General features: G+C 60.3%; 2 protein-coding genes across 19 annotated transcripts in view; one reads left to right on the top strand and one right to left on the bottom strand.

The window, feature by feature from the left end:
- Window positions 1–4,868: 4,868 nt before the first annotated feature.
- On the top strand, window positions 4,869–25,648 carry GLIS2 (GLIS family zinc finger 2). 2 transcript variants are annotated; one of them, XM_060123845.1, is made up of 7 exons: window positions 4,869–4,921; window positions 18,994–19,236; window positions 20,116–20,288; window positions 20,830–21,006; window positions 21,090–21,223; window positions 21,305–21,426; window positions 22,684–25,648. In XM_060123845.1, the coding sequence occupies exons 2-7, from the start codon at window positions 19,065–19,067 to the stop codon at window positions 23,481–23,483; spliced, it is 1,578 nt and encodes a 525-aa protein (XP_059979828.1). In that variant the 5' UTR covers window positions 4,869–4,921; window positions 18,994–19,064; the 3' UTR covers window positions 23,484–25,648. The 2 variants fall into 2 exon arrangements, with proteins under 2 accessions (XP_059979828.1, XP_059979829.1); XM_060123846.1 differs by having other exon boundaries at window positions 21,308–21,426.
- Window positions 25,649–26,397: 749 nt separating this feature from the next.
- CORO7 (coronin 7) overlaps window positions 26,398–27,305 on the bottom strand; it is a 67,985-nt gene continuing 67,077 nt past the window's right edge. For 16 of the 17 annotated variants that reach the window (XM_060123830.1, XM_060123829.1, XM_060123831.1 and 13 more), the window contains 2 exons: window positions 26,978–27,043; window positions 26,398–26,553 (listed from right to left, as the gene is read on the bottom strand). In XM_060123830.1, coding sequence (XP_059979813.1) covers window positions 26,467–26,553; window positions 26,978–27,043 — 153 coding nt within the window. In that variant the 3' untranslated portion in view covers window positions 26,398–26,466. Of the gene's footprint in view, window positions 26,554–26,977; window positions 27,096–27,305 lie in introns of all 17 variants that reach the window. The other variant, XR_009535482.1, reaches the window with a different exon arrangement.

Consider the following 27,305-nt stretch of genomic DNA (forward strand, 5'->3'; position numbering starts at 1 on the left):
CAGCATAGACACCCCCCACTTCCAATATCTCCCCCTCCCTCACCCCCTCAACCCAGGAGACTCACTCCAGGCTGGCATTCAGAGTTCAGCCTCCAGAACTCCAAAAGCTGAGCACTTCAGGCCCTCTAGGGGTCAGGTGAGTCCCCACGGGGAGAGTGTGTCTCAAACCCAAATGACCTTGCTGGCCCCTGGGCATTCTCAGCCAGGGGCCCTGCTGGCAGGTGGGCTGGGTCATACATGCTGGGCCCAGCAGGGCCCTCAGTTCTGACTCAAAGCCCTTCTTTCTCACTGGAGCAGGGAGTGAGGAACAGTCAGGGCTGATTCCCAGAATAAACACTCCACCCATAGTCAGCCCCAGCCCTCAGCCACAGAAAGCCAGCACCAACAGGGAGAGATCGCCCCAGGCTGCCTGCTCAAGGTTAATAAGTCACCCTGATCTCACTCCTGCCATCACTCCATTCTTGTGCCTGGGCCCCCACTCACAGTGGGTTGCAGGCTTCATTAATAACAATAATAGCTACCATTTGCTGCACTCTTTTTCTCCCCTCCCGGCATTGGTGGGAGCCCTTTGTGTGCCCTCTCAGTAGAGCCTCACACAGCTCCATAACAGGCATGAGGATCACCATTTCACGGATAGGGAAACTAAGAGAGATGCGATGACTTGGCTAAGGTCAAGGGCTAGAGTTTGGGATTTGCTGCCATTCATCTGTCCCGGTTCCTATCATCTCTCCTACATCTGTAACATAGGTCTTCAGGCTCACGTCTCTGTGTTGTCTTGTATTATTCACTTCCTGCCCCTAGAATAAAGGCTCTGGAAAGACAGGAACCGAACCGTACTTATACAGCTGAGTTTCTGCTGGACCTTGCATCGTGTGTTAATTGAAAAGCTACTTACTAAGCATCATGTTGTGCAGGAAACCCTCCTTGCAGTGGGCAGGTATGTGTGTGTGAATGAGTAAGCCATGTCCCCTCTGGGTACTGATGTAAGGAGTCCCCACTAGACTGAGAGATCTCCTTGAAGACCTGGCTGGGTTTGCTAGCCCAGCACACAGTAGGCCCTCAATAAATGTTGTTGAATGACCACATGATAACAATTTAATAAGCATCTGTTGAATTAATGGGAACCTAGGAGATATTCAATAAATGTTTATTGGGAATTCCTTGGCAGTCCAGTGGTTAGGACTCAGTGCTTTCACTGCTGGGGCCCAGGTTCAATCCCTGGTTGGGGAACTAAGATCCCACAAGCTGCACAGAATGGCCAAAAAAAAAAAAAAAAAAGTTTATTGATGAAAGATTAGGGGACCAGATTCAGCCCCCAAATATATTAGCAATTATCTTAGCTCAGGCTGCTATAACAAAATACCACAAACTGGGTAGCTTAAACAACATGTTATTCCTCACAGTTCTAAAGGCTGGAAGTCCAAGATCAAAGTGCTGACAGATTCAGTTCCTGGTGAGGACTCTCTTCCTTGCTTGCAGACAGCCACCTTCTTGCTGTGTCCTCACATGGGAGGGAGAGGGGGAGGGAGAGAGAGAATGAGAAAGAGATCCAATCTTTCTTCCTTTTCTTGTAAGGGCACTGATCCCATCATGGGGACCCCACCCTCATGACCTTATTTAAACCTAATTACCTCCCGAAGGCCCCATGTGCAAATATTATCACACTTGGGGGTGGGGTGGGTGTGTAGAGCTTCAACATATGAATTTGGGGGAGGACACAAACATTCAGTCTATAACAGCAATATTTATGAAGCATTTATGAAGAGGACATCCCTCTTCACCCACCTTTCACTAAGAAGGAGGAAGCCACGCCTGGCCTAACTACTATAGCAGGTGCTGCCTCCCAGAAAAGCATACTGTGAAAAACCCTCTCAGAGACTGGCCCTCTGAAATGTCCCGTACCCCTATCCTGCCACTTATCTGATGTCCCAGGGAGGTAGTGGGTTATAATACAAGCTTTGGAATCAGATTGACTGAGACTGCAATCTGTTCTATGCCTCCTACTAGCTTCTAAGACCTTAGCCAAATTACTTAATCTCTGCCTCAGTTTCTTTCTCTGCAAAATGGAAATAATAATAGGACCCACCCTCAGGGTTGTTATGAATATAATGAAAGTAAAGCATCTCATACAGAGGAAGAACTAGTCTGGCTGAGAATCAGGGGTTTCTGGTTGGGTCAACTCCACCAAGCTAATATATATAGAGTTCCTCATTCTTGTTGGATTTGCAGGTGCCAAATTTAGGGGTTTATTTGCAGCTAAGGGGACCCCAGCTGGGTCCTGGAATTGAAAAGCAGTGGGTCAGGCTTGAAACCTGGTAGTGACCACTAATGTGTATTGAGAATGTACCTCATTTAATCTTCACATCAACCTCAGAAAGGAGATACTATTATTCACTATCCAAACATGGGAATCCCAAATCAGAGTTCTCACTGGGAGCAACATGCTTGTCCATGAAAACAAACGGGAGTAGAAAAACAAATAAGAAAGGCCCTCCGGGTTAAGGCGTCTTATGGTCAGGTCCCCTCGTAGGGCAGAGACCTTTGGATTTCACTTGAATCCGTTCCCGCTGAACTGTGAGACCCAGGAGGGCAAGGATGGCTGGGGTTGTTCACTCTCTGTCCCTACTGTCGCACAGTGCCTGGCATCCTGTAAGCAGTCCATAAGCATTTTTAACAAATATAAAACTAGCCCTTTGTGTACCTCTTTTCCATACACCTGCATTCCCTCGGGGCTGGAGCCCGGCGCTGCCAACGGGGGACGAAGTGAGGCCCCAGGCTTCACGGCCGCGCTGCGGGCTAAATCGCTGCTATCCGGGATGCCGGAAGGGGGCGTTCTGTGGCCTTGGGTCTCCGCCCCTCCCCACGCACTGGTAGGTCGGCGGACCCAGAGAGTCGGCCCTTAACAGCCCCTTCCAGAAGGCGCTAGGTCCCGAAGCTGGCCTTCCCCAGGGATCATCTGCCGGCTAATGTTTAACCCGGCCTCACTCCACATTATCCACACGAGGGAAACTGGGGTGGGGTGGGGGCAGGGGAGGTTACCCCCAAATTGCTGCCTTCCAGGCCTACTGGCCTTTCATGTATCACCCAACAGTTCATGAGCGCCTACTCTGTCTATTCACGCAACAGTCGTGAGTACCTATTACGTGTCCATTCATGCAACCTACTATGTATCCATTTGCCCGAAATATAATGAGCATCTACTATGTGTCCACATAACAGCTCACAGCACCTATTATGTGTCCATTCATGCAAAAGTCATGAGCACTACCATATGTACATTCAGTTAAGATGGAATGAGCACCTATGCTGTGTCCATACAAGCCACATATTCTGAGCAACTACTATGTTCCAAGCACTGTGCCACACACTGAGGATGCTGCGTGATGAAGACCTACTCGTCCCAAGCTCTGGCATGGCACCGCAGCATCAACTACACGAATGAAGGCAAAATTATGCCCAGAGTCAGATGCCTCACCTATGGAGGATGCTTTTCCTCTCCTGGACCCCTCAAGGCCAACTGGCAGGGTTGGACAACAGCAGGAGGGTTGTTTTTGAACCAAGATTTGCCACCAGACAGCAAGAAGATAATTGGGCGGGGGCTCTGGGTTGGCCCAAACAAAACACACTTAAGAATGCGAGTCTGGGGTTAAATCTCAGGAGGTAGAAATCAACTTAGCCGTGTGCGGGTGCGGGGCTTTCTCATTCGCGTGTACCCACTCCTTTCACTTCCTAACCACTGGCACCGCGCTGGGAGCTGAGGGTCCCGGCGCGATCAAGGACCCCAGCTGCGCTCGGCCTGACAATGCAGGTTGTCCCAACTGCTGGGATCAAGAACGCGGTGGGGCCTCCTCCTTATTCCACGGGAAACTGAGGCCGAGGGCAGGGCGAGGACCCGCCCGACGTCCGACGGGAAGGAGGGGCTGAGGCCCACCTCGCACCCTGGCTTGCGCCGCCCCGAATCCGGAGCCTGGGCCTCTGCCCGCCGGGCGCTGCCCGCGCGTTCCTGGAACTGAGCTGGGCGGAGAAATCAGGGCCTGCGAAGAAGCATTCCTGCCGCCCTCCCCGCCGCCTGGGGCCGCAGGGGGTCAGGCCAAGGTGACCCCGCGAGAGGGAGGCGAGGGGCCCCCACCCCCTCGGCCGCCGCGACCTCCTCCATCTTCCCGGTCTTGGGGCTTTTCCTCTGGGCCCGCACGCTCTCTCTCAAGTCCTCCCTCCGCGCGCCGCCCCCTCTCCGGGCTTCCCCGAGGGCGGGACGTCCCTCCCCACCCCGCCACCCCCAGGCCACCTCCTGGGCCGTGTCCTAGAGCTGCCCTCGGGCCGGGGGCGGGGCCTCGGGGGGGGTACCCCAGGATGGGGCCGCGGAGGACGTGCGCGGCTCCGCCGTGGCCCGGCGCCCCCTCCCTCCCGGTGCCCGCTCCCCAGGCCGCGCCGCCCTCCCTTCCTCCCCTCCCCCGGCCCAGCGCCGGGTCCCGGCCGCCCCCTCCCCCCGACGCGCACGCCCCGCCTGGCAGCTGGCGCCCCGGACCTGGGGCCGCGGCGGCGAGAGGGGTTTGCTGGGAGGGCGGGAGTGAGGGAAGCAGCGGGGGAGGGAGGAGGGAGGGAGGCTGCCCCCCGCGCCCCTCCTCCTACCCCTCCTCCGTGGCCCGCCTGTCCCTCCTCCCGCCGCCTCCCTCCTCCCTCCTCCCTCCTCCCTCCCTCTCTAAGACATCCCCGCACTGCCCGGCCGCCGCGGCCACCTTCCCTGCCGGAGCTGCAGATGTGGCGGAGCGGCCGGGCGCCGGGCGGCCGTGCCAGGGGAGCCTGCGCCCCGTGAGCCTCGGGCCCTGGCCCCCGCCCGCCCGGCCCCGTCCCCCGCTCGCTCTCCCGCCGCCCCCAGACCGCCGGAGCCCGCAGCCGGAGCCCGACCGCCCCCGCCGCCGAGGTAGGAAGCCCCCAGGCATTGCGCCGTGGGGACGGGGACCGGCGGGGGGGGCTGGCCTGTCGCGCGGGGGCTGCGGGACCCGAGGGTCGCCTCCCCCTCCCTCGTCCGCGCCTCGCCCCGGGCCATTGTGAGCCCTCGCCGGGGCCCCCGCGCTTGCTCCCTCGCTCGCTGGCTCGCGCGCTCCCTCCCTCGCCGGCTCCCCGGCCCCGTCCCACCGTCTCTCTGTCTTTCTCCTCCCTCCTTACCTCCCTCTGTCCGGAGGCCGGGCCGAGCTGCGGCCGAGCCCCGGGCGGGAGCAAACTTCGGCGGGGAAGTTGGGCGGCCGCGGTGGGGGCGTGCTGCGGGGTGAGAGGGGCCCCCATCCCTACCCCCGAGCCAGGGCACGAACTTGTCAGGGCAGCCGGGCAGCCGCCCCTTCACACGGCGGGGCTGTTTCTAGGATGGGGGCTGAAAGGTGTCTCCTCCCTGGTCCGGGAAAGTCTCCCCCTGCTGCCCCTGGCTAGCCCCGACCTTCCTTGGGCCAGGGGAGGGAGGCGTCCCCGGGGGTCAGGACTGGGAGCTGGCGTTTTGTCCAACACTTGTTCCTCTCCTGCTGTCTGGGTGCAAGCAGAAGGGTCTGGCAGAGTGGGGAGGGCAGGGGTTTCCAACCTGCCTGAGGGAGGGTCTGGAGGGGGCAGAAGGAGGGGGGCAAGGCAGGTGCATCCCGAAGGAGGGAGATGCCTGCGCCCTGCTTCCCCGAAGGCCCCCTGGGATGGGGCTGGAATCCAGGCTGGCACCTGGAGGCCTTGGCACACTGCCCTGCCCAGCCGGGTACTCAGGCCACAGCAGGGCAGCATGCGGCCTGTCCGCCTCTCCAGGAGGGCCCGCCTGGCCGGCCACCCGGGGCAGTGATGGTTGCAGGGAGCTGCCCAGCCCTGCCCTGGGGCCTGGGAAGCGGGAAGGGATCCTGGGAGGAGCCCTGGGCCCCCAGCCATCACAGCCCAGGATCTTGGCTCTGAAGGGAACGCTTGACACTGAGGGGGCAGCCAGGCCAGCTGGGGACCTGGCCAAGGCCTGGGCTCCCATGGTTCTTGGTCTGGGCCAGGGACAGGGCCTGAGCTGTGGTCCTTGGAGGCAGCCATCTGAAGGTCCTACATGCCTTGTCTTGACATCCTGGAGGGAAGGTGGGGCTTAACCAGCAGCTATGGAAGACAGGCCCAGGGAAGGGGAAACTGGCCCCTTCAGTGTGCCCACCCGCCCAGCCCTCCCCAATCCCCACAGCAGTGCCACGGTGCCACAGCTGTTCCAGCCCAGCTCACACAACCCTCTCCATGACCTCCTCGGCACCTCCCCTCTGCTCTTCTTTCTCCCCTCTGGGCCCAGGCTGGGCCTCCCAGCTGGCCCTGGCCGGCACTGGGGGAGGGGCTGCACCTGGGGGCCCCTCCCAGGACACCCCTTTCTGAGCTCCAGCCCAGCTCATTTCACAGCCCAGCCTAGCTTGGCTTGGCCCTGTCTACAGTCAGCCAAGCAGGAGGCAGTGCCAGGGGCTTGGGCACCATTTATGGGGGTTGAAGACCCGTTGAAAGCCGCCTGTTTTCCTTAGCCCCTTCCCCTCCCCCTCCTTTCCGGAGCTGCCATTAGCGCTGACCCTCTGACCCCTATGCCTGCCCGCCCTTCCCTGTCTGTGACCTTTGACCTTTGATGCTAAATCCCTCCAGCTGGGGCTCTTCAGCCCCTGAGTGACCCTGATGCAGGACCCCTGGGGGGCCTCTCCCTGCTCCTGGCTCTCTACACAGGGACACCTGCCAGTCCTTCCCTCACTGATGGGGAGGAGGTGCCCCAGGAAGCCAGACAGTGAGTCACCCCACTTCCAGGCATCACTGCTTTTGGGGTCAGTGGCTTTGGGGGATTCGCTGGAGCTGGGCCACAGCCTGGAGGGTGAGTGGGAAAAGCCCCTGGCCTGGGAGTCTGATGTCCTGGATTCGACATTTGGCGGTGCCACCAACTCCCGAGGGTCCTTGGGCCATGCTCTTCCCCCTTCTGGGTCTCAGTTTCCTCTTCTGACCGAGGGGTCAGACAAGGTGAGCTTTCTGACCTGCAGAGTCCATGAGAAGACCTGGGGGTGGGGGGTGCCGAGAGGGGGCTAAGGCCAACAAAAGCCAACTCTCAATTATCCGTGGGTGGAGCCACTATGAATAACTGAATGCCACAGACATCCAGAAACCTCATTTTTAAACAATCCTGTGAACTGAGTCCCCCCCAAAGCTTTTGTTGTTTCTGAAAAGCCCAGCTGCAAATGGGTAGCCACAGCGATGTCTTCTCATGCCTGGGCTCCCCTCCTTGCTGGGAGTGCCGGGCAAAAGGGCAAACTGGTCTGGGGACAGAGCTCTGCCAGGGCCTCTCCCTGGAGCTTGTCAGAGGGCCTGGATCCCTCTCAGCCCCATCATGTGGACCCCTCTCCCTTCTCCCCTCCTTTCCTGGCCTTGGCCCAGGCTGTGGGAGTGTCATCTGCCACCTAATCCTCTAGGGGTCTGAGCTGCCTTATAGAAGGAAGAATGTGTTTTCCTGACATTTTCCTATGTGCATTTCCATCTACCCCAACTCGACTTGCCTGGAATCCCAATTTCCCACTTGGGCGAGGGGGCGGGGACGGGCGCCAGGCAGAGTTTGGGGCAATCCCAGGATGAGGGAGGGTGGCGACAGCTGTGGCTGGGGGACCAGATGTGGGACTGGGGCGTGCAGTTGAGCTCTCTGGGAGGCGTTTGGGGTGGGGCCCCTGGCGCTGAGAGGCACGCCAGGGGTTGGGGCGAGGGCTGCTGTTGGCTCTCTCCCGCGCAGGAGGCCTCTCCAGGTTCCCGTGTTCCAGGCAGGGCTAAAGAGGCCCCTCACCCAAGTGGGAAATTCGGATTGCAGTGGGGAGGCCCTGAGCCGAGTGGAATGGGGCGGTGGGGGGTGGGTCTGTCTTTTTCGAGGCTTTGAGAAGCCCTCCTCTATTCGGGGCTATTGTCATTTTATATTTCACACAGATGACTGAGGCCAGAGGGCTGACCCCTGGAAGGTGCTGTGTGGTCCTCCCTTCACCTCGATAAGCACCCTTCTCAGAGGTGGGGGTGTCCCTGGCTGGCAAGGGTGTCTTTGGGGTCAGCCAAAAGATGTGGATCTCCCCCCAACACAAATTGCCTCTCCTCCCAGGGCCTGTGAAAGGGTCCTAGAGATGGGCCACAGTCCAGACATGAGTCTGGGGGTTCACCTCTCTGAGAATGCCAGGGCCAGGCGGGGATGGGATACCCAGCCTTGCCCCAGCCTGCCTCCAGCCCTGGGTGGGAGACACCACAGCTTTTGCAAGGCACTTGGGACACATCTGCCCTAGTGGTTTCCAGGGTGGCCGCTTCAGCCCCACCCTGGGGGCAGGGACCCTGCACTTTCACCTAGGACCTCTAGTGCTTTGCTGATCAGCCAGGGTTGGGGTGACCCTGACACCTGGAGAGGAATGGACTTGCTGAGTGGGTTGGGGGTGTCTTATGCAGGGGCGTGGTCTGGAGTAGACCCAGGTTTCTCTGCAGGATCCAACTTAGCCCTATAAGCCCCTGCTGTCTCTCCAACTAATAAAAATATCAGCTCAGGTCCCGGGGTCTGGGGGTGGGTTGGGGAGGTGAAGTGGGTCAAGAGATGGAGCAGCAGGGGAGGAACGCCTCTAACAGCTCCCTGAGAAAATCAAAAGGATGCCTTCCAGTGGCCACCACAGGCACTGACATCTGTCACCTGAAATTGCTACATTAGCTTCGTGAGAGAGACTCATTGATCCCTATTTGACAAATGAGGAAACTGAGGCACAGGATGGAAAAGGGCCAATGGGCATCTGGGCCTGAGTTCCTGGGTCAGCTATGGCTCGGGAGGGTAGGGTTGGGGTCTGGTGGCCTGGCACAAGAGAGGAGCCTGCTCTTGAGGGGGGGCCTGAGCTGGCCCTAGCAGCTGTGCATACTGGGCCCCGAGCCTCCATCCTTTCCCTGGCACTGATCCTCCTGGCCTCAGCTCCAGACTTCTCCATGGGGGAGACGAGGCCTAGCCCAGGTCTGCAGGGGTCCTTGGTCCTCTTTCCCATTCCAGTTCTGGGACTGTGGGACCCCTCCCAGGCGCTCCGGGAGCCCCAGAGTTCTGACCTGCCTCCTGCCTGGGACATGTCGCAAGCTCCCTCAGGCTGGGCAGGGTAAAGGCCCTGCTCTGGGCATCTTGCGGGGCAGGGAGCTCAGGCTCTCCACTCCCCTTGCCCTCTCAGATGGGATGGAGGGTCTGGGTAACTGGAGGGGCCTGGGGGGCCACAGAGATGGGAGGTGATTCCAATGGGGGAGGACTTCGCATCTGTTCCAGTTGCCCCTGGTGGGGGATGGGCAGCGGGGGCTGAGAATCTTCCAGAGCCATAACTGGGGGGTGACTGGAGCCTCCTCAGGTCCTTTGTCTTCACTGCTAGAGAGGCCAGGTAGTACCTTCACAGTGAGGGCCCGACGTGAGCATGTGTGACGTGCATGTGTACACGTACCCCTGTCATGGCAGATGGCTATCTGCAGAAGGACTCAGACCTGGTCCCTGGCCCCTTCCTCCAGTCATGACCAAGGGTGGGTGGGAACCTGCTGAGGCCCCAGGAGACTGCTGAGCTGCCTGAGTCAGCCCCCGGGAGCCTCCAGGAAGACAATCCTGCCTGGCTGACCGAGGGTCTTGTTTGCCTGACACACTCACAGGGTAGCTTCCCACTGGGACCCTGAGAGTAAGGAGGCGGGTGGGGAGGAAACAGGCTCAGAGACTTGAGGGCTTGGCCCAGGGTCACTTGGGATCAGGGAGGGTCAGAGGGGAACCAGAGCCTAGGATTGTGTGGTCCTGGCCGCTGAAATATCAGTTCAGCCTGGGAATCCCCCCAGCTTCTCTGCTGCCCCCCATCCTCTGCATGGGCATCATGTGGGGACAGCTGTGTCTGGAGGAAGCCTCCCTCCCTCCCCCTCATCGTCTGCCTGGGTCTGCCTGGCAAGTCCCAGCCTGCCTGAGCCATTTCTCCCCAGGGCCACTCCTTCCTGCATCCAGACCCTCGGCAACCCCCATCACCACACTTCCAGGCTGACTGACCCAGAGCTGTGATGTCCACCTCCCCGCAAGGCTGTGGGGCCCTCCATTGTCCTGCCTGTTATAAAGTACCCCCCACTCCAGTGCTGCTGTCTGTCTGCCTGCCAGCCCTGACCTCCTCCAGGCCAGGCCCCCAACACGCCCTTCAGGATACCTAGTGGACACCCTGAGTGGTCCTGTGGGCCCTGGGCCCCAAGGACCTGAAACAGACCAGGCCTGGCACGGCCCCACCCAGTGGGTGTTTCCTTTGGGTTCATGCCCCTGGCTTCTGGACTTGCTTTGCTACCCAGAGGGGGAGCAGGGGAGGGGCAGGGGTGGCTGGGAAGAGGGCATGGGGGTGGAGTCCAGAGTTTGTGCTGGAGCTCCTGCTGGGCCTGGTCTAGACCAGCTGTTCTGGGGCGGCTCTGTGTCAGGGCTGGGTGGGAGTGGCAGGAGATGAAGCTGGGGGAACTGCGCCCTTCTGGTCATCCCAACCGATGAGGGTGATGCTGACTGCCTTACCCTCACCGCCCAGGTCTGCTCCTGGGTCCCTTGCCCCAGACAAGGAGGAGGAGACATCTGTGTCAGGGCCCTGCCTCGTGGGCAAGCCACTTCCCTCTTTGGGCCTTAAGCCCCTCCACACCTCCCCTGCTGGTAGGTACCACCAATGGATTCATTCTCTCATTCATTCAACAAACATTCACTGAGTACCAAGTGTTTGAGAAAAGTGAAGGGCTGGGGACTTCCCTGGCACTCCAGTGGTTAAGACTCTGTGCTTCCACTGCAGGGGGCACGGGTTTGATCCCTGGTTGGGGAACTAAGATTCATGCCTTGCAGAAGAGAGAGAGAGAGAGAGAGAGAAAAGGCAGGTGTGATGGTGCCGTTAGGGGAGTGGTTTGGATGTTCAGGCTCTGGTCCTACTCTAGGCCAGCCCCCTCCTTTCACCAATGGGGAAACTGAGGCCCAGAGCCTTGCTCACATCAAATCGGAGCAGGCCTGGTTGTCTGGCTCTGAGTCCCCAGCACTTCCCATTGCTGCTCAGTTCACTGTGGTGGAAGGAGTGGCATTAGTGATGCACTTGTGAGGACTTGGACCCAGGGCAAGTGTGGCAGGCAGCAAGGGGCCACTGCAGGGCTAGGGTTGCTGCCCTCAGCGGTGTGGGGACAGAGGCAGGTCCTCTGCTCAGTTCTCAGGCACCTGGAAGAACAGCCATGTATGGCTGCAAGAGGCAAAGAGTGAATCAGGGGAGACTCTCTGGAGGAGGAGATCGGAGGGGAGTGGCAGCTGGAGGAGAATATGGAAGCGCAGAAGGTTGTGAGGCAGGAGCTAGCACCCAAGAGCATCAGGTGAGCATCAGGTGAGCAGGAGGCAGAGAGTCCTGAGAAAGGAGTGCTGAAGGGGAGAGCCTGGGAACAGGAGATTGGGCTGGAAAGGAAGATGGCAGTCTTCTGTGTAGAGCAGTCCATGGCTCCCCAGTACCCTCCAGGTCCTGGCCCAGCCTCTCTCTTGGGCTTCCTCCTCTGCTGAATGACGGGCAGTTTCATTATGGGTCAGTTGGGGCCACGCTTCCAGGCCTCTGCAGTGTTGGGTGCAGAAAGAATGTGGGCTTTGGAGCCTGGAGGTGAATCCCAGCCGTGCTATTTATAAGCTCTGTGACTTTGGCAGGTAACTGAACCACTGTGAGCTTCAGTTTCCCCATCTGGAAAGTGGGGAGAATAACACCTAATTCACAGGGTCCTGAGGATGAATGGAGATGGCCCACAGCACTGGTTGTGAGGACCCCAACGCTTCACCCCATGTCCATGTGGCCAACTTGGATCCAACCCCCCGCAACACACACACACAGGAGCACCCCACCCCTAACATTGTTCACCTCTGTGAGTCTGGGCGCCCTTCATTCTCATTCATCTGTGGGCCCCCAGGACCGAGTGGAGGGCCTGGTGTTGGAATGCATAACTGAGTGGTTGGTAAATGAGGCGGAGGGAAGGGCCAAAGTCCAGAGCCCGCCTGGCCGCCTCCTGCCATCTTGAGCTGGTGGGGGCTGTTCACAGTGGGCCTGGTCCCTGTCCCGGGGTGGTGGGAGGGTTGGGCCGTGAGGAGGGGCCCCCAGGACTTGGGTGGTACTCCCGGGCTCGTCCTGCAGCCAGGCTCAGTGTGGGAAGCACAGTGTTTCCTTCTCTGTGGGGACTGGGCCTCATCCCCGCTCCCACCCATAAGCCGAGACTCCTGGGTCCAGGACCCTGACCCTTGTTACCTGCCGTGTCCTGTGTGTGGCGTGTGTGTGCACAGGTGTGACACATATGCATGTGCCTATATGTCTGAGGGTGCCATGGGTGCCCATCCATGTCCTGTGGGACACTGGCCAACGCCTCTGCAGGCCCTAGAGAGCACTGGCAGAGTGCCCAGCCCTGCCCGCCCACGCCGAGTGGCAGTGCTGCCTGGCAGGGCCTGGGCTGCTGTGCCTAAGCCTTGTTGGTGTGAGTCCCTGTCTGGCTCCCCTGGTGCTGGCCCCTCCCAGGGATTTGGGCGGCCTGGGGGCCCAGCCCTTCCCTCTCCACCCGCCACCTGGGCGTGGGGGCTGCTTGGCGGGCTTGCCTCTGGCTGAGGCCCAGGTGCAGGCAGTGCTCATAGCCCCACGCACCGCCGCCGCCCCCCCCCCCCCCCCCCCCCCGCAAGCTGGGCAGACAGGAAAATACCAGACATAGTTGTGCAAAGGTGGCTGCAGGCAGGCAGGCAGCGGGGGGTGGGAGGCCGCCTTGATGGGCCTGGAGCCACCAGGCTAGGGGAGGCCTCTGTGCCAGGCTGGTCCTTGCAGCTGGATGGGTGTGTGTGTCTGTGTGAGTGTGCATGTGCAGGCCTGGCCCATGTGTGAGCTGCTCCCCCCACCCCCCAGCTTGAGCCTGGTGTCACCCTGCTGGCATTGGGAAAGGAAATGTAGCTCCTGGGAAGCTGGAGCTGGGGAGGGGCATAGGGGAGCCAGCTGCTTGCCTTCCAGCATCAGTACTGCCTGAACCATCTGGGTGACCTTGGAGGCTGAGTTACTGTGTGGGGCACCCCCAGCCCAGGGCTGAAAACAAGAATCTTCAGGGCTACCAGTTGCTGGCACCGCCTGTGTGCCAGGTGCCTGGCAAGCTCGCCCTGTGGGGTGCCCCGTGAGCTGCACCTGATCCATGGGGCCTGTATTCCTGATGAGGAAACCAAGTCTCAAAGGTGTGACGGGACTGGGCCCTGGTAGCCTGACTCTGGGTAGCGCTTTCTAAACGTACCCAAGTGGGGGTTCCTGGCATGCACCCCTGCTCAGGAGGTGCCCAGCTGGGAGCTTTCCCGAGGCCCCCATGGCTAAGCAGAGAGCTCAGCCCTGGTTGTGTCACCTGGAGGCCCTTGAGCTCCCACCTGGGCAGGGTCTGCCCTCCAGGGGGCCTGGGGAAGCCCCCCACCCTCACCCCCATGCTGGCTGAGTGCCCATCTTGGGGTGGGGGCGGGGTCTGCTTGTGAAGCAAGAGGTTCCTGGGGAAGGCGAACCCCACACTCTTCCAGGAAGTGCTGCTGGCACTGGCCCCTCTCCTGGGACTTGCTTGGGTCGAAGCCTCAGGATAAGCCCCCTGGGTCCTGGGAGGAGGCTTCCTTCTTCCAGGGCTGCTCAGAGCCTCTCCAGGGCCTCCCAGTGCTCTTTCTTTGATGCAGTCAGGCTCTGGAAGGTGGCTTGGGTTAGCTGTGGCCACTCCACTGGGTAGCAGAGACTGCGGCCCTCCGAGGGGCACAAGCTTGTTTAGTTACACCCTCAACTGAAGTACAGGTACTCCCAGCTGAGGGTGAGACTATGTGATTACAGTGGGAGGGCCGGTCCCCTCTCAGCTGTCCTCACAGCCCCAAACTGGCCAAAGACTGGGGGACTCAGCAGCGCTGGTGACAATTTGTTCACAAGTTTGATTAAGCACCTACTATGCGCCCAGCAGTGTTCTAGGTGCTGAACATTACATACTAATGGGAAACACTAATCATCGGATATGCAGCATTTTATTGATTTCTCCCCAAAATCCAATGAGGGGTATGTCTTTAAATTTATTTATGGCTGAGTTGGGTCTTTGTTGCTGGGCGCAGGCTTTCTCTAGTTGCGGTGAGTGGGGGCTACTCTTTGTTGCAGTGCTAGGGCTTCTCACTGCGGTGGCTTCTCGTTGCGGAGCACAGGCTCTAGGCATGTGGGCTTCAGTAGCTGTGGCTCGCAGGCCTTAGAGCGCAGGCTCAGTAGCTGTGGCGCACAGGCTTAGTTGCTCTGCGGCATGTGGGATCTTCCCGGACCAGGACTCAAACCTGTGTCCCCTGCATTGGCAGGTGGATTCTTAACCACTGTGCCACCAGGGAAGCCCGAGGGGTATGTCTTATTCTATGATTATCGTCCTGTTTTAGACATGACAACAATGAGGCTCAGACTGGGAGGTGACTTGCCCTAAGTCAAATGGGCCGGAAGTGGCAGAGCCAAGTTGGAGACCCAGGTGGTCTGACGCATACTGGAGCCCTGCTCTGTGGCCTGGTCAGAAAGGGGGGCCCTGAGAAGATGAGGCCTGCCCCTGCCCCCCGGCCCCCGCCACTGTGCGGCTGAAGAGGGTGGAGCTCTTGGCCAGAGCAGGGCGCCGCAGCAGTTCCCAGGAATGCAGGGCTGTGGGGCCGTTTGCTTTGGTAGCATATCTGCCCTCAGCTCCCCAAGCCTCTCTGTGGGCCCCCCCCAATAGTCAGCCCCTCCAGCACCCACTCACAGCCTGCTGTCCCTCCTGGGCTCTGCACCTAGCTCCCACAAACCCCTGGGCAGGGAGGGGGTGGGAAGCCAGACCCCCTTTGCCTGCTCCTTCCCACGTCCATGGGCCCAGGAGGGGCTAATGGTGAACACAGCTTCTGGGCTCACGTGGGCTTGAAACCCAGTTCTGCCACAGACAAGCTGTGTGACCCTGGACAGATCACTTAATCTCCCTGAGCTTCAGTTTTCACATCTGTAAATGGGGATGAAACAACACCTGCCTTAAACAGTGGGCGTGCCACCCACTCATGAAACCTGGGCCAGAGGTCTCCCCTCCCAGCCCTCAGCTTCCCCCTCTGTAAGACCCACGTGCTGACAATGATGGTCCCTGTACCAGATGCAGGGGCACCCTTCCAAATGCAGGGAAGCCAGGGACTTGCTTCTGCTTTACATTCCATAGCAAGAAAGTCACGTGGGCTTTTGAGAGGTACCTCCTGGGTCCTGGTCCCCAAGTCCTAGGCTGGACGGGTCACAGCTGCTCAAAGGGCAGTTTCAGGACAACCCCTGGGAATAAAGGGTGTGCCTCTCGTTGCCCTGACAACACTGCTACCCTGGCGCTCGCTCACCTGGTCCCACGCTGCTGTGGGGTGGGTAGGGAGGCCTCTCTTACAGGGGCCCAGTCCTCTGTTTCTGCCAAGAGACCCTGAGCGCTTCTCAGGGGTCGTGCCAAGCCTGCCGCCTCCGTCCACACAGGCCCCTTTCCCGGCTCAGGTCCAGCCAGCGGCCCTCTCCCAAGCAGGGACGAGGGGCTTTCTCCAGAGCAGATTCCTGCCGGCGGCTCCCATTAGCCTAGTGACCTTGGGCCTCAGTTTCCCCATCTGTGCCACAGGGAAACCAACGGCGTCACTCACAAGAGCGACTTTAGAGGGTTCAGAGAATTCGTGCACAGACGGCTCCTGGCACATGGTAGGTGCTTAATGGATGCTGACCCCCGCTTTCGGGTGTGCGTTCCACCCCACGCCGCAGGACCCTGGCGGAGGCGGTGACTTGTCCCGGCCTTAGTTTCCCCGAGGGGCCGGCCCCGCCCCCCGCTGGGGTGGGCCGGGCTGCCAGGTAGGGCCGGGAGGGCGCTGCGGGCGCTGCAGCTGGGGGCCGTCTGCGCGCGGCCGGAGGGCGCACAATAGCGGCCATTGTCTGCGCTCGGCCAGAAGGCGGGCGCGGCGGGGCGGGGGCCGGGCCCCCGAGGGCCACCGCGGCCCACCCTCGGGGTGACCCCGCCCCGCCCCCGCCGCCCCGGTGGTCCCCGCGCCACCCCCGCGCGCTCCCACCCGCGCCGCTTCCTCCCGCTCCCTCCGCCCTAATTAGTTCCTTTCGCAGCTGGAGCAGCGGCGCCCGGCTGCGCGGCCACCTCAGCGCCGCCTTCCCGCCCAACCCCCGCGCTCGGGGACCGCATGACCCCGCGCTGGCGGGGCGCTTGTCGCGTCACCTCGCGATCAGCGGGAAACTGAGGCCAGGGTTCCGCAACCAGGCTCCGCGCTACCTCAAGAGACTCGCCTCTACTCTCAGCGAGGCGGGTCACCCTTCGGAGCGTCCCTCTCCTTCTCCGGGAAACAGACACCGAGTGTCCACCTCCCCACCCCCAAATCGATCGGGTGATGGCTGGCTGCCGGCCTCCGGAGGTGATCACAGCGCCAGTCCCGGGGTTCCAGGCCCAGCTGCGTACCCACTCTGGGCCTCTAAGGCCCAGGAGAATGTGACCCTGGCTCTGGACTGCCCCCATCACCCAGCCCGGGAGCAAAGAATACAGCCCAGAACTGGCCACTGCTGGCTGGGGGTGGGGGGTGGAAGGGGACACTTGGAGGTTGGCCAAGGTCAGAGCAGGAGTGGGGGTCACAGGCGTCTCCCCTTGGGTGGGGCAGCCTAGGGTGGGGAGCTGTGGGCTTTTGGGGGCAGCTCCTTCCTCCTTTCCCAGGAGTGGGGAGGCTGGGCCTCCTGGCTGGGCTCTGGCTTTCATCAGAATGAACCCCTGTTCCCAGGGCAGGACCCAGTGGCAGGAAGTGGGGGGGGTGTCTCTGGGGACTGGGTCTGCTGATTAAGGGGGGTGCTATAGGCCCAGCCTCACCAAAAGGAGACAAGCTCCTTTTGGGGTCCTCCCTAGTTCTGGGCTGAGGCAGTGTCTCCTACAAGTCTTCAAAACAAGGTGACCCATGGCTCCTCCCTGGTTCCCCTCTGGCCTTAGGAGAGGGCATAGGGCAGGTGCCAAAGGATGTTACTTGGGCAGTGTTGCCAATGAGAGTGTCAGTCTGAATTCCCAGTTCCCAATCCATCCTGCCCTCGTGGTCCCCTTCTCCAGAAGGTCGGGTAGGGGGTTGGGGGACAGAGGCTGTGGGGAGGCCTGTGGCTCTAGGCCAGCTGAAGGACCAGGCCACCAGCCCTTCCTGGCTCCTGAATTCTTAATCAGCATAAATATTTACTTCCTTCCTCCCCTTCCAGGCTCCCAGCACAGAGGAGCTTCAGGGAGGTTGGACTGGGCCTGTGTCTAAAAATAAACAGGTGGAGGGACAGGCAGACACACAGACAGACAGACATAACTGGGGGGGTGGGTCAGGCAGAGGGCAGCTCCCTGCCCAGCCAGAGGAAGAGTGGAGGGGGCCCAGGTCCATCCATCACTGTCACCTGCCCACCTGGGTCTGGAGCTCCTAAGGGGACAGCGTGGCAGTCTGGTCCCAGCTCTCTGGCATCACTGGGAGCCCCTGGCCCATGCATGGCCTGCGGGTTAATCCAAACAGATCTGCCAGCTCCCACCTGATGGAGTTTAACAGGGAAAAGTAAAGTCACAGACCTCGGTCCCACAGCCAAGTGTGGCCACCCATTCTCTGATAATGCTGCCCCCTCCCCAGGCTCAGAGACTCCAATGTTAGCCATGTGCTGGGGTCTTGGGATGTGTCCCCAGAAGCAGAGGGTCCTAAGTGAGGGAGGGGACCACTGTTACCTGTGTGTGTGTGGAGGGTCTTGGCAGAAGTGGAGCTTGTTGGGGAGACGGATGAGCCCAGGCTTGGAGCTGGGGCAAGCTCCAAGTTGCTGAGGGGCTTGGTCTGGAGAAGATGAGTGAGGATGTGGGGTCCCCGTCCTGCTCCGTGGAGAGAGCTCCAGGCAGCTCTGCAAACATACACACTGGTGAAATACACGAAGTCTTTTACCATGTGGTGGTCTCGGGGATGTTCCCTATTAAATTGTGAAGAGCTAGATTCTGTGAACGACAGAGAGTATCTTGTTTGGCAGATAGATTTTCAGGGTGTAATCATCTCAATTAACAAACACAAGGAAACACCATTTCCCAGCATGTGAAAAGATTGCTGCTGTAAAAAATGATTTGGAATAAAGGACCCTTGCTCTTGGGTCACTTATATGTGAAGAAAATTACACCATTGAGAAATTCAAAGTGGTGAAAATTCACCACTCAAAATAAAAGAATATCATCATCATTAAAAAAAAATTATGTATGTATGTGTTTTACTAACCACTAGACAGCCCATCACTTCCCCCTACCCTGCCCCTGGATGGCCTGGCTGGGCCACAGTCCCCAGCTGCCCCCTGGTGGTGGCCCAGAGCCCTCGGGCTCCCCACGCCTGTGGGACCCTCTCCTTGGACTGCCCCTGGGAGGCAAGGCCACCTGTCTGTCTGCCCAACCCTTGGGGCCAGGCCAGGCTTCGCACAGCTTGCCTGGGACAAGCTGTCAGCCTCATTCCCTTGGAGGTGACCACAGCTGCTTAGATGCTAGCGGTCAGTAACTAGCACCTCTGAGGGCCACCTGGGAGGACACTCATTGCCCTCCTGGCCTGGTTCTGGGTCTTCCAGCTCACACCAGGCATATGTCCCAGGCGTGACTTCCCACTCAGTCAGAAATGACCTTTGGGACTTGCCTGGCCAGTTCCAGGGAGGAGATGTGGCCTTGAATGTGATGGTTCTGCCACTTCCTAGCTCTGCAACCTGAGACAGTGTCGCTAAAACTCCATTCATGGCAGAATGGACCCTGTGAGCTGCTTCCCAGAAAAGTCTCGTGGGAAGTGGAGGAGTTAGCTGTGGGTTGGTGGTTGGCTCACCATGATACCTGCTGTCCAGAGCCACTCAGAAGGTCTCTCTACCCGGGGAGGCAGCCTCCACACTGCCCAACACCCACTGCCTCTCCGCTCCTGTGGGCTTTAATGGGCTCAGCCCGAGGAGGAGTCTGGGGTCACAGTGTCACAACACAGCTCCTGTCCTCTCCCAGGTTCCTGCCTGAATACCAGCTTGGGAGCCCCTCGCTGCCTGCTGCCGCCCCCACCCCCAGCCCCCATCACCATGCACTCCTTGGACGAGCCGCTCGACCTGAAGCTGAGCATCACAAAGCTCCGGGCGGCGAGAGAGAAGCGGGAGAGGACACTGAGTGCAGTCCGGCACCGAGCTCTGCACAGGGAGCTCGGCCTGGTGGATGACAGCCCCACCCCGGGCTCCCCGGGCTCCCCGCCCTCAGGTACTGTGCCCGGGCAGGGCAGCAGTCTCTGAGCCCTGAAGGAGCCCTGGCGATAGGAAAAACGTCCCAGGTGTATCCACCAGGACATAGTCACAGCCCCTCACAGCCTCACTTAGAGTGCTCTCCACACTGTCCATCCATCCTCCCAGCAGTTTATCTTTGGAGGTGACACTGTCCCTGGGAGGAGGGAACTGACTTGCCCAGCTCCTGAAGCTGGCACAGCAGAGCCAGGATTCAGACTGAGGCCTCTGGGAGAATTTGGAGGAGCTGTAAGGGGTTACGGGGGATTCATGGGTAGTAGCAAAAGGCCCCATGGCCCAGTGTCTGGGCTCTGAGGCAGAGTGGTTGGTCAGCCAGACCAATTGAGACTGGGGACTGAGCCCAGCAAGTGCTTCTCAGGGGGTGCTTGGGGCTCAGGTCTTCTGCTCCGTCTCTGGTGGACCCTGAAAACCAGATCTACCACGTCTGAGCTGGAAGGCTCTGGAAGCAGCCCAGCCCAAACCTTTCATGTTACAGAAGGGGGCAGAAAGGGACGGGAGAGAAGTGAGAGGTCCCTACCTGACATTGTGATGAGGAACCAGGGGCCCTGGGTTCCAGTCCCTATTCAGTTACTTACCCTGTGTGCCAGCCCGTTCCCATCTGTAAAACGGGTACTTCCCATCTTAACCAGTGGCTGAGCTCTCACCACGGCAGAGGTCACATTTGTCAGCTGTACAGGTTGCTACTCAGATTCCTGGGTCCCAGGGTGGTGCGGGGTGGGGGGGGGCAGGGTGTGGCTGGTGTCTGCTTCCAGAGTCACAGTGGAGGAGTTGTGGGCAGGAGGGACTGGCCCGTCAGAACTCCTGGCTCCAGTATCCCTGAATCATGCCTTTCCCTTAGGCTTCCTGCTGAACCCCAAGTTCCCCGAGAAGGTAGAGGGACGCTTTTCGGCAGCCCCCCTGGTGGACCTCAGCTTGTCGCCGCCGTCCGGGCTGGACTCGCCCAATGGCAGCAGCTCGCTGTCCCCTGAGTGCCAGGGCAATGGGGACCTGCCTGCAGTGCCCACTGGCCCGGTAAGGAGGGGATGTGTGTTCTAGAGAAAGTGTATTTCTGGGGCTGCTGTAACAAAGGACCACAAACTGGGTGGCTTAAAACAGAAATGTATTATTGTGGAAGCTAAAGTCCAAAATCAAGGTGTTGACAGGGCCATGGTCTCCCCGAAGGCTCTAGGGGGAGTCCTCCCTTGCCTTTCCCAGCTTCTGGTGGCTCCAGGTGCTCCTTGCCTTCTAGCCATGTCACTCCACTCTCTGCCTCTGTCATCACACGGCCTCCCCGCTCCGTGTGTCTGTGTCCAAATCTCCCTTTCTCTTTTGGAGACACTGGTCACTGGGTTCAGGGCCCCTGTCCAGTCTGACCTCTTAACTTAAATCTGCAAAGACCCCATTTCTATACAAGGTCATGCACACAGGTACCAGGGGTTGGGGCTGGGACATGTCCTCGTGTGGGACACAGCTCAACCCCCAGACAGAGGGAGACCGGGGGTGTGGGGGTGGGGTTTGGGCCCACTGGCCCGTGGGCAGGTGTTGACCAGCTCTGCTCCCTACCCTCCCCCAGGACCTCCAGCCACTGCGCTACCTGGACAGCGTCCCCAGCTCCTTCCAGTTCTTCCTGCCCCTAGGCTCTGGGGGGGCCCTGCACCTGCCTGCTTCCTCATTCCTCACCCCCCCCAAGGACAAGTGCCTCTCGCCAGAGCTGCCCCTGCCCAAGCAGCTGGTGTGTCGCTGGGCCAAGGTGAGTGGGGGTTGGGAAGAGTGGGGCAGGGTCCAGGGCAGGTGGCGGCCCCACTCGGGCTCAGCACACTCTTGGCCCTGCAGTGTAACCAGCCCTTTGAGCTCCTACAAGACCTGGTGGACCACGTCAATGACTACCACGTCAAGCCCGAAAAGGACGCAGGCTACTGCTGCCACTGGGAGGGCTGTGCCCGCCATGGGCGCGGCTTCAACGCCAGGTGAGGGAGGGCGAGGTGGGTGGGAAGGGGGGCCTGGGTGTCCAGCGGCTGAGCTGTCCTCCTCCTGTGCCCTCCCTGGAGCAGATACAAAATGCTCATCCACATCCGCACACACACCAACGAGAAGCCGCACCGCTGCCCCACCTGCAGCAAGAGCTTCTCCCGCCTGGAGAACCTGAAGATCCACAACCGGTCACACACAGGTGAGGGCGGGGCTGGAGTGCGGGCGCCGGGCCATCTCTGCAGCCAAGAGACAGTCGCGTACCCCAACTGTTTGGCGGCCCCTTTCCGAGTGCCACTCGCTGGGGAAGCCTCTCCCATGGGTCAGACCCTCGCCACGCGCTCTTGGGACACAGACTTGTCTTCCTGTGTCACACTCGGCATTGTGTTCGTATGATCGTCGACTCATGCCACTTGTGACTGCAGTGTCTGCTCGCTTCTCGTGGATCCCAGCACACAACAGGGCCAGCACTGGCCAGCAGAGCCACACACTTAATTTATTTATTTTAAAAATATTTATTTATTTGGCTGCGCTGGGTCTTAGCTGCGGCACGCGAACTCTTAGTTGTAGCATGTGGGATGTAGCTCCCTGACCAGAGATCAAACCCGGGGCCCCTGCATTGGGAGTGTGGAGTCTTAGCCACTGGATCGCCAGGGAAGCCCCTTAATTTTAAATTTCCTAATCGCCCACATTGAAAAAAGTACAAAGAAATACACGGTGAGGTGAATTACAATGATATATTTTCTTGAACTCAATAGATTCAAAATGTTGTCAATTCAATATTAAAACATCAGGGAGGGACTTCCCTGGCAGTCCAGTGGTTAAGACTGTGCTTCCAATGCAGGGGGCGCAGGTTCGATCCCTGGTCAGGGGACTAAGATCCCGAATGCCTGCGCTGCGTGGCCAACAAACAAACAAAAAAACCCCCCACACATCAAGGAGACACTGAAATTCTTCATTTCCTACAAAGTCTGTGGACTCCAGTGTATATTTTACACTAGAGGCACATCTCAAAGGCTCACAGCTTCACGGGGCTCCGGCCGGCCCTGGTCAGCAGGAGCAGCCCTTTCATAAATCTGGAGAAACTGTGTTGAGTCAGGGCCAAGGGCATCCACGCAGCGCTCACTGTGAGCCAGGCCCTAGCAGGGTCTTTAAGCAATTACCTGTGGAAGTGGTCGCTGTCATCAAAGTCTGAAGCACAGGCCTGAGGCCAAGGGCACACACAGCCAGGCCACAGGCTGGCTTCTCAGCGGCCACGACCTGCCGTCCCCACTGGAGTCAGAGCTCTGCCGGTGCTGAGGACACCACCCCCCAAATCAGACAGCCCCTGCTCTCAGGGAGGTCTCGGTCTGGGATGAGGGGCCTGGGGACTGTCGAGTGGGTGGTGGGGGGTGGGAAACTGGGCTGGGATGGCCTGGGCGGCGGGAGCCCCTCACACCGGCACTGGCGCCGCCCACAGGCGAGAAGCCCTACGTGTGCCCCTACGAGGGCTGCAACAAGCGCTACTCCAACTCCAGTGACCGCTTCAAGCACACGCGTACCCACTACGTGGACAAGCCCTACTACTGCAAGATGCCCGGCTGCCACAAGCGCTACACGGACCCCAGCTCGCTGCGCAAACATATCAAGGCCCACGGACACTTCGTGTCGCACGAGCAGCAAGAGCTGCTGCAACTTCGCCCACCCCCCAAACCACCGCTGCCCACCTCTGACGGCAGCCCCTATGTCAGCGGGGCCCAGATCATCATCCCCAACCCGGCTGCCCTCTTCGGAGGCCCCGGCCTGCCCGGCCTGCCTCTGCCCCTGGCCCCCGGCCCCCTTGACCTCAGTGCCCTAGCCTGTGGCAATGGCGGGAGCAGTGGGGGTGCAGGGGGCATGGGCCCTGGGCTGCCCGGCCCCGTCCTGCCCCTCAATCTGGCCAAGAACCCGCTGCTGCCCTCGCCCTTTGGGGCTGGCGGACTGGGCTTGCCCGTGGTCTCCCTCCTCGCTGGCTCCGCTGGCGGCAAGGCTGAGGGGGAGAAGGGGCGTGGGGCAGTGCCGGCCAGGGCCCTGGGCACAGAAGGCCGCAAGACCCCCCTGGAGAGGACTGAGAGCGGCCGCTCCCGGCCAAGTCCCGATGGCCTCCCCCTGCTGCCGGGCACCGTGCTGGACCTGTCCACAGGCGTCAACTCAGCGGCCAGCAGCCCAGAGGCACTCACTCCTGGCTGGGTGGTCATCCCGCCGGGCTCCGTGCTGCTCAAACCGGCCGTGGTGAACTGAACCCACTTAGTGGACGCCGACCACCTGTAGCCCAGCCGGCGGCTCCCAGCCCTGTCCCCCGACGAACGGAAGCTCTTCTGCGAAATAGCAATAATGTTCTCCTGCCCCAGGGCCCAGTTGGCTGTGTCCCCTGGGCAGACCTAGCCCCAGATAAGCTGGGCAGCAAGGATGGTGCTAGAAGGGCATTGCTGGCACCCCAGGCTCCCGAGGGAGGAACTGGGTCTGCCAGCTAGGGAGAGCTGTGCTCCTGGGTGCTGAGGCCTGGCTCACCTCTGCCCCACCCCACCCCACCCCATCCTCCACCTAGCCTTCAGTCCCCCTGTCCCCCAACTCTAGTGCCACCCTCATCCAGTGGCCAGCCGGGCAGGTCACCCTCCCTCCCTTGCCCACCTGCCAGCCCTATCCCAGCAGTGGGGTGGTGGGGTGGCATCTGCCCTCCTGACTAGTGCCAGGCTCCCTCCCCATCCCCTTTAATGGTGAGCTGTGAGGACCCCCTGGGATTGAGGTCCCACCCCATCCTGCCTAGCCTCACTGGGCCCCTGCTCTGGGGGCTCCTGACCCCTTTCCCTCTGGTCTACCCTCCAGAGGGAGAGCAAGACAGACGCAGGCCCTGGCAAAGCCACAGGAAGAAGCCACCTTACCTTATGACAAGGCGCCTCCCAGCTTGGAGAGGGAGGCCCGCTCTGCCAGCTGCCCCTCATTGCCCGCCATCTGCAGCAGCCAGCTCGCTGCCTGAGGGTCAGTCCCTCCTGTGGACTGGCTGACACTCCAGGTTGAGGGGGCTGGCTGACTACTCATCTGCCCCTTCACCACTGGGCCTCCCTCTACTTTCAGGGAGCCCTGAGTGGGGAGAGGTGCCAGGACCTGGGACCGGCCCAGCTCAGGGAATAGGTGGGGCTGGGCCTGGCCTGGCCTGGGGTGGTGCCACCCTGCACAAGGGGCTGTGGAGGCCTGCAAGGTGGTGTTAGGAGGGGAGGCTGGCTAGGCACAACCCCGGGCTGGGATACGGCTTCTGTCCTGGGGACACCAAGTCACGGCCAGCACAGGTGAGGGAGGGCTCCAGGCTGGTGCTGGGCATGGGAGCTTCCAGAGGCCATGGACAGAAGGACCTGGGCTTGAGGAGGGGAAGAGGGGCTGCGAAGCAGCCAAGGATGCCCTTGGGAGGGCCCCACTCCTCTGCCTGGGAAGGGGAAACCAGACAAAAGAACCTGGACTTGGCGACCTGGCTGCTTCCTTTGGCTTTTCTGAGCTGAGCTCCTGCCCTAGGTGTCCCTGCTCTGCTCCCCCACGGAGGGGACCAGAATAAGCTAAGGATGCTGGGGCTCCGTGTGCCCCAGAGCCCACACTGCTGCCCAAACCCAGGGAGCTGGGCTCTCCCACAGGCCTGGCAGTGCAGCACATGTCTCATTCCCCGCCCTAAGCCCTCACGTTCCCTCCCCGTAGGGGGCCTGGTTCCGTCTGGGAGGTGCTGGCCCAGCAGTCAGGAGCTCTGTCTGGCTCCTAGGCCTGCCCTGCCCTTGGCCACAGTGACCAAGCCCTCCGTGTCGCCGGCTGCAGAACAAGGGAGCTATGGGACTGCAGGGGGGTCCTTAGCAGCCCTGCAGCTTCCCTCCTCTGAGCAGCTCTGCTGACCCTGCCCTTTCCTGGACTGCCCTTCTGTCCCAGAGGGGTCACCCTGACCCAGCCCACTGACAGGGCCCGGCAGCACTGGCTTTGCCCCTTGAAGGGGCTGTGAGCAAAGCAGGAGGGAGCTGGTCTCCTTCCCTCGCGCCCCACCCAGGACCCAGGCACCCCCACCCCCACTAAGGGCCCCAGGCCTTAAGTCCCCATTGGGGTGAGGGGTTTGAGACTCAAGCCCCGGGAGCAGAGGAACAGGGCACTGGAAGGTGACATTAGCTCAGCATGTGACTCGGTGATAGACCAGGCCCGAAGGGGCCGGTGTACGTGTCGTTGTTGTCGGTTTGTTGTTGCACATTCCAGGATATCAGTATTCTAACAGGTTCTAAGTGCCTTTCTATCGTAGCTTATGTTTTTCCTCCTCTTGGCTCCATTGCTGTTAGCATAGAGTTTTAAAAAAAGAAAAGAGATAAGCTAATGACTATAACAATATATTCCTCCATGTGAGAGGAAGTTTATAAAGAAACAATAAAAGCGAGTTACAAACACGGTTTGTCTTGGATGTGCCAGGAGCTGGGCCATGCACAGGAGACCACCTCCGACCGCCTGTGCCTGGCTCTGGGGTCCCCCACCCAGACTGCAGTGCCGAGACCCTGTTCTGGGGTTTTCTCCCAACGCTGTGGGGGCCATAAGCTCTCTATCTGCTGCTGGGAGCCGGAAGGGAAGGGCGGCAGGGGGAGGTGCTGAGATGGAAGGTTCTGGACAACACATCGCAGGTTCAGGTACTCATCTGCCACTGCCTGCCATGACTTTGTTAAGTGCCTTAGCTATGGGGAAGCCTGGCTCCCTGGCCTCGGTGCAATGAGAGGCTGGCAAAAGCTCCTCTTTTCCGGCCGCACCCTGGAGCTTTCCCCCCAGATTACTGAGGTGTTAGAGCCCAACCCAGGTCAGGGAAAGGCGGCCTGTGACAGAGCCCAGGGGCCCGAGCTCCATCCACCCACCGGGTGGGCGGGGCAGACCTGAGGACAGTGATGCCGAGGGAGGGCCTGGCATTGGGACTGCGACAGCAGGAGAGGCTGTGTCCGGTACTTGACAGAACGCGACCAGCTTCCTTAGACAAGCAGGGCCAGGCTGGCTGGCTTCTAGCCAACCTTGCCCACACTGGCCCCGCTAGGTGTCAAAGGCCCAATAAACGGGCAGGCAGATGCCACTGCTTCCCCTCCCCTGCACGTACAGCCCCACGGCTGGCGGGAAGAGCAGCCTGCCTTCTGGAATCTGGCCGTGCGCACTCAAGAAATGCAGAAAAGACATTTATTACCGAGCTATAAATTAGAGGTGGGCGGGTGGGGTGTGAGGCACCGAGCGGTCACGTTTTGGGCGGCTGCTCTCGCTCTCTGTCCTCCTGGGCCTGGATTCTGAGTTCCTCCTCAAGGCGCTCCTTCGCTCGCACCACCTGGGGAGGGAGTCACAAACAGTTAGGCAGGATGGCCCCTTCCCTCCCTGGGTCCAGCTCCAGCTCCCTGGAGAGCAGTAGGCAGGTCAGAGGTAACAGCCTGAGTGGAATATAAACAGAGGGGCCCGGGGACGCACTGACTGAGTCTGGGAGCTGAGAGCTGGTTCCAGCACTCCACCAGCTAGCGGTCCTGGCCCTTCAAAGCCTCGGCTGCTGGGGGCTCCACTGTCCAGGGTGACACAGGGCCCAGGCCAACACAGCCCCACTGGCTGGGCCACATGGAGCTGAGAGCCCTGAGGGACTGGCAGTTCAGGGGGCTCCCTGCGCCCCAGGGACCTTTCTCCTGCCAAGCTCTGAACTGCCTGGAAATGAGGGAGGCCCAGTGAGAAGCGGCCCCGCGGCCTGCCCCCGTCCCAGCACTCACCTTTGACTGCAGGTAGAAGGAGCCACCCACGGATTTATCGTTCACTTTGAATAGGTGTTCGTAGTTCTGCAGAGGAGGGGAGACGGTGAGGGTCCCTGGATTACAGAGGCGGGGGAAGCTAGGAGATGACAAAAAGGAAAGCGAAAGGGCTCGCCCCCTCCGCCACGCTACAGCACCCGGAGCCGTTGAGGGGCGGAAAAGCGGGCAGGTGCCCACTGAGGGAGGCCCACGCCTCTGCCACCGCTGCCTGTGGCCTAAACACTGCCAAGTGACAGTGGCTTCTTCGAATCCCAGCTGGCCGCAGCCAGAGCCCCCGCTCCTGCCCGTT

The sequence above is a fragment of the Lagenorhynchus albirostris genome, chromosome 15, assembly GCF_949774975.1.
Source record: "Lagenorhynchus albirostris chromosome 15, mLagAlb1.1, whole genome shotgun sequence".
Lineage (NCBI taxonomy): Eukaryota > Metazoa > Chordata > Mammalia > Artiodactyla > Delphinidae > Lagenorhynchus > Lagenorhynchus albirostris.

Coding starts and splice junctions, on each gene's coding strand:
- GLIS2 (XM_060123845.1), top strand. CDS start 19,065: ATGCACTCCTTGGACGAGCCGCTCGACCTGAAGCTGAGCATCACAAAG. Junction 21,007..21,089: donor TGGTGTGTCGCTGGGCCAAG/GTGAGTGGGGGT, acceptor TTGGCCCTGCAG/TGTAACCAGCCCTTTGAGCT. Junction 21,224..21,304: donor GGGCGCGGCTTCAACGCCAG/GTGAGGGAGGGC, acceptor CCCTCCCTGGAG/CAGATACAAAATGCTCATCC.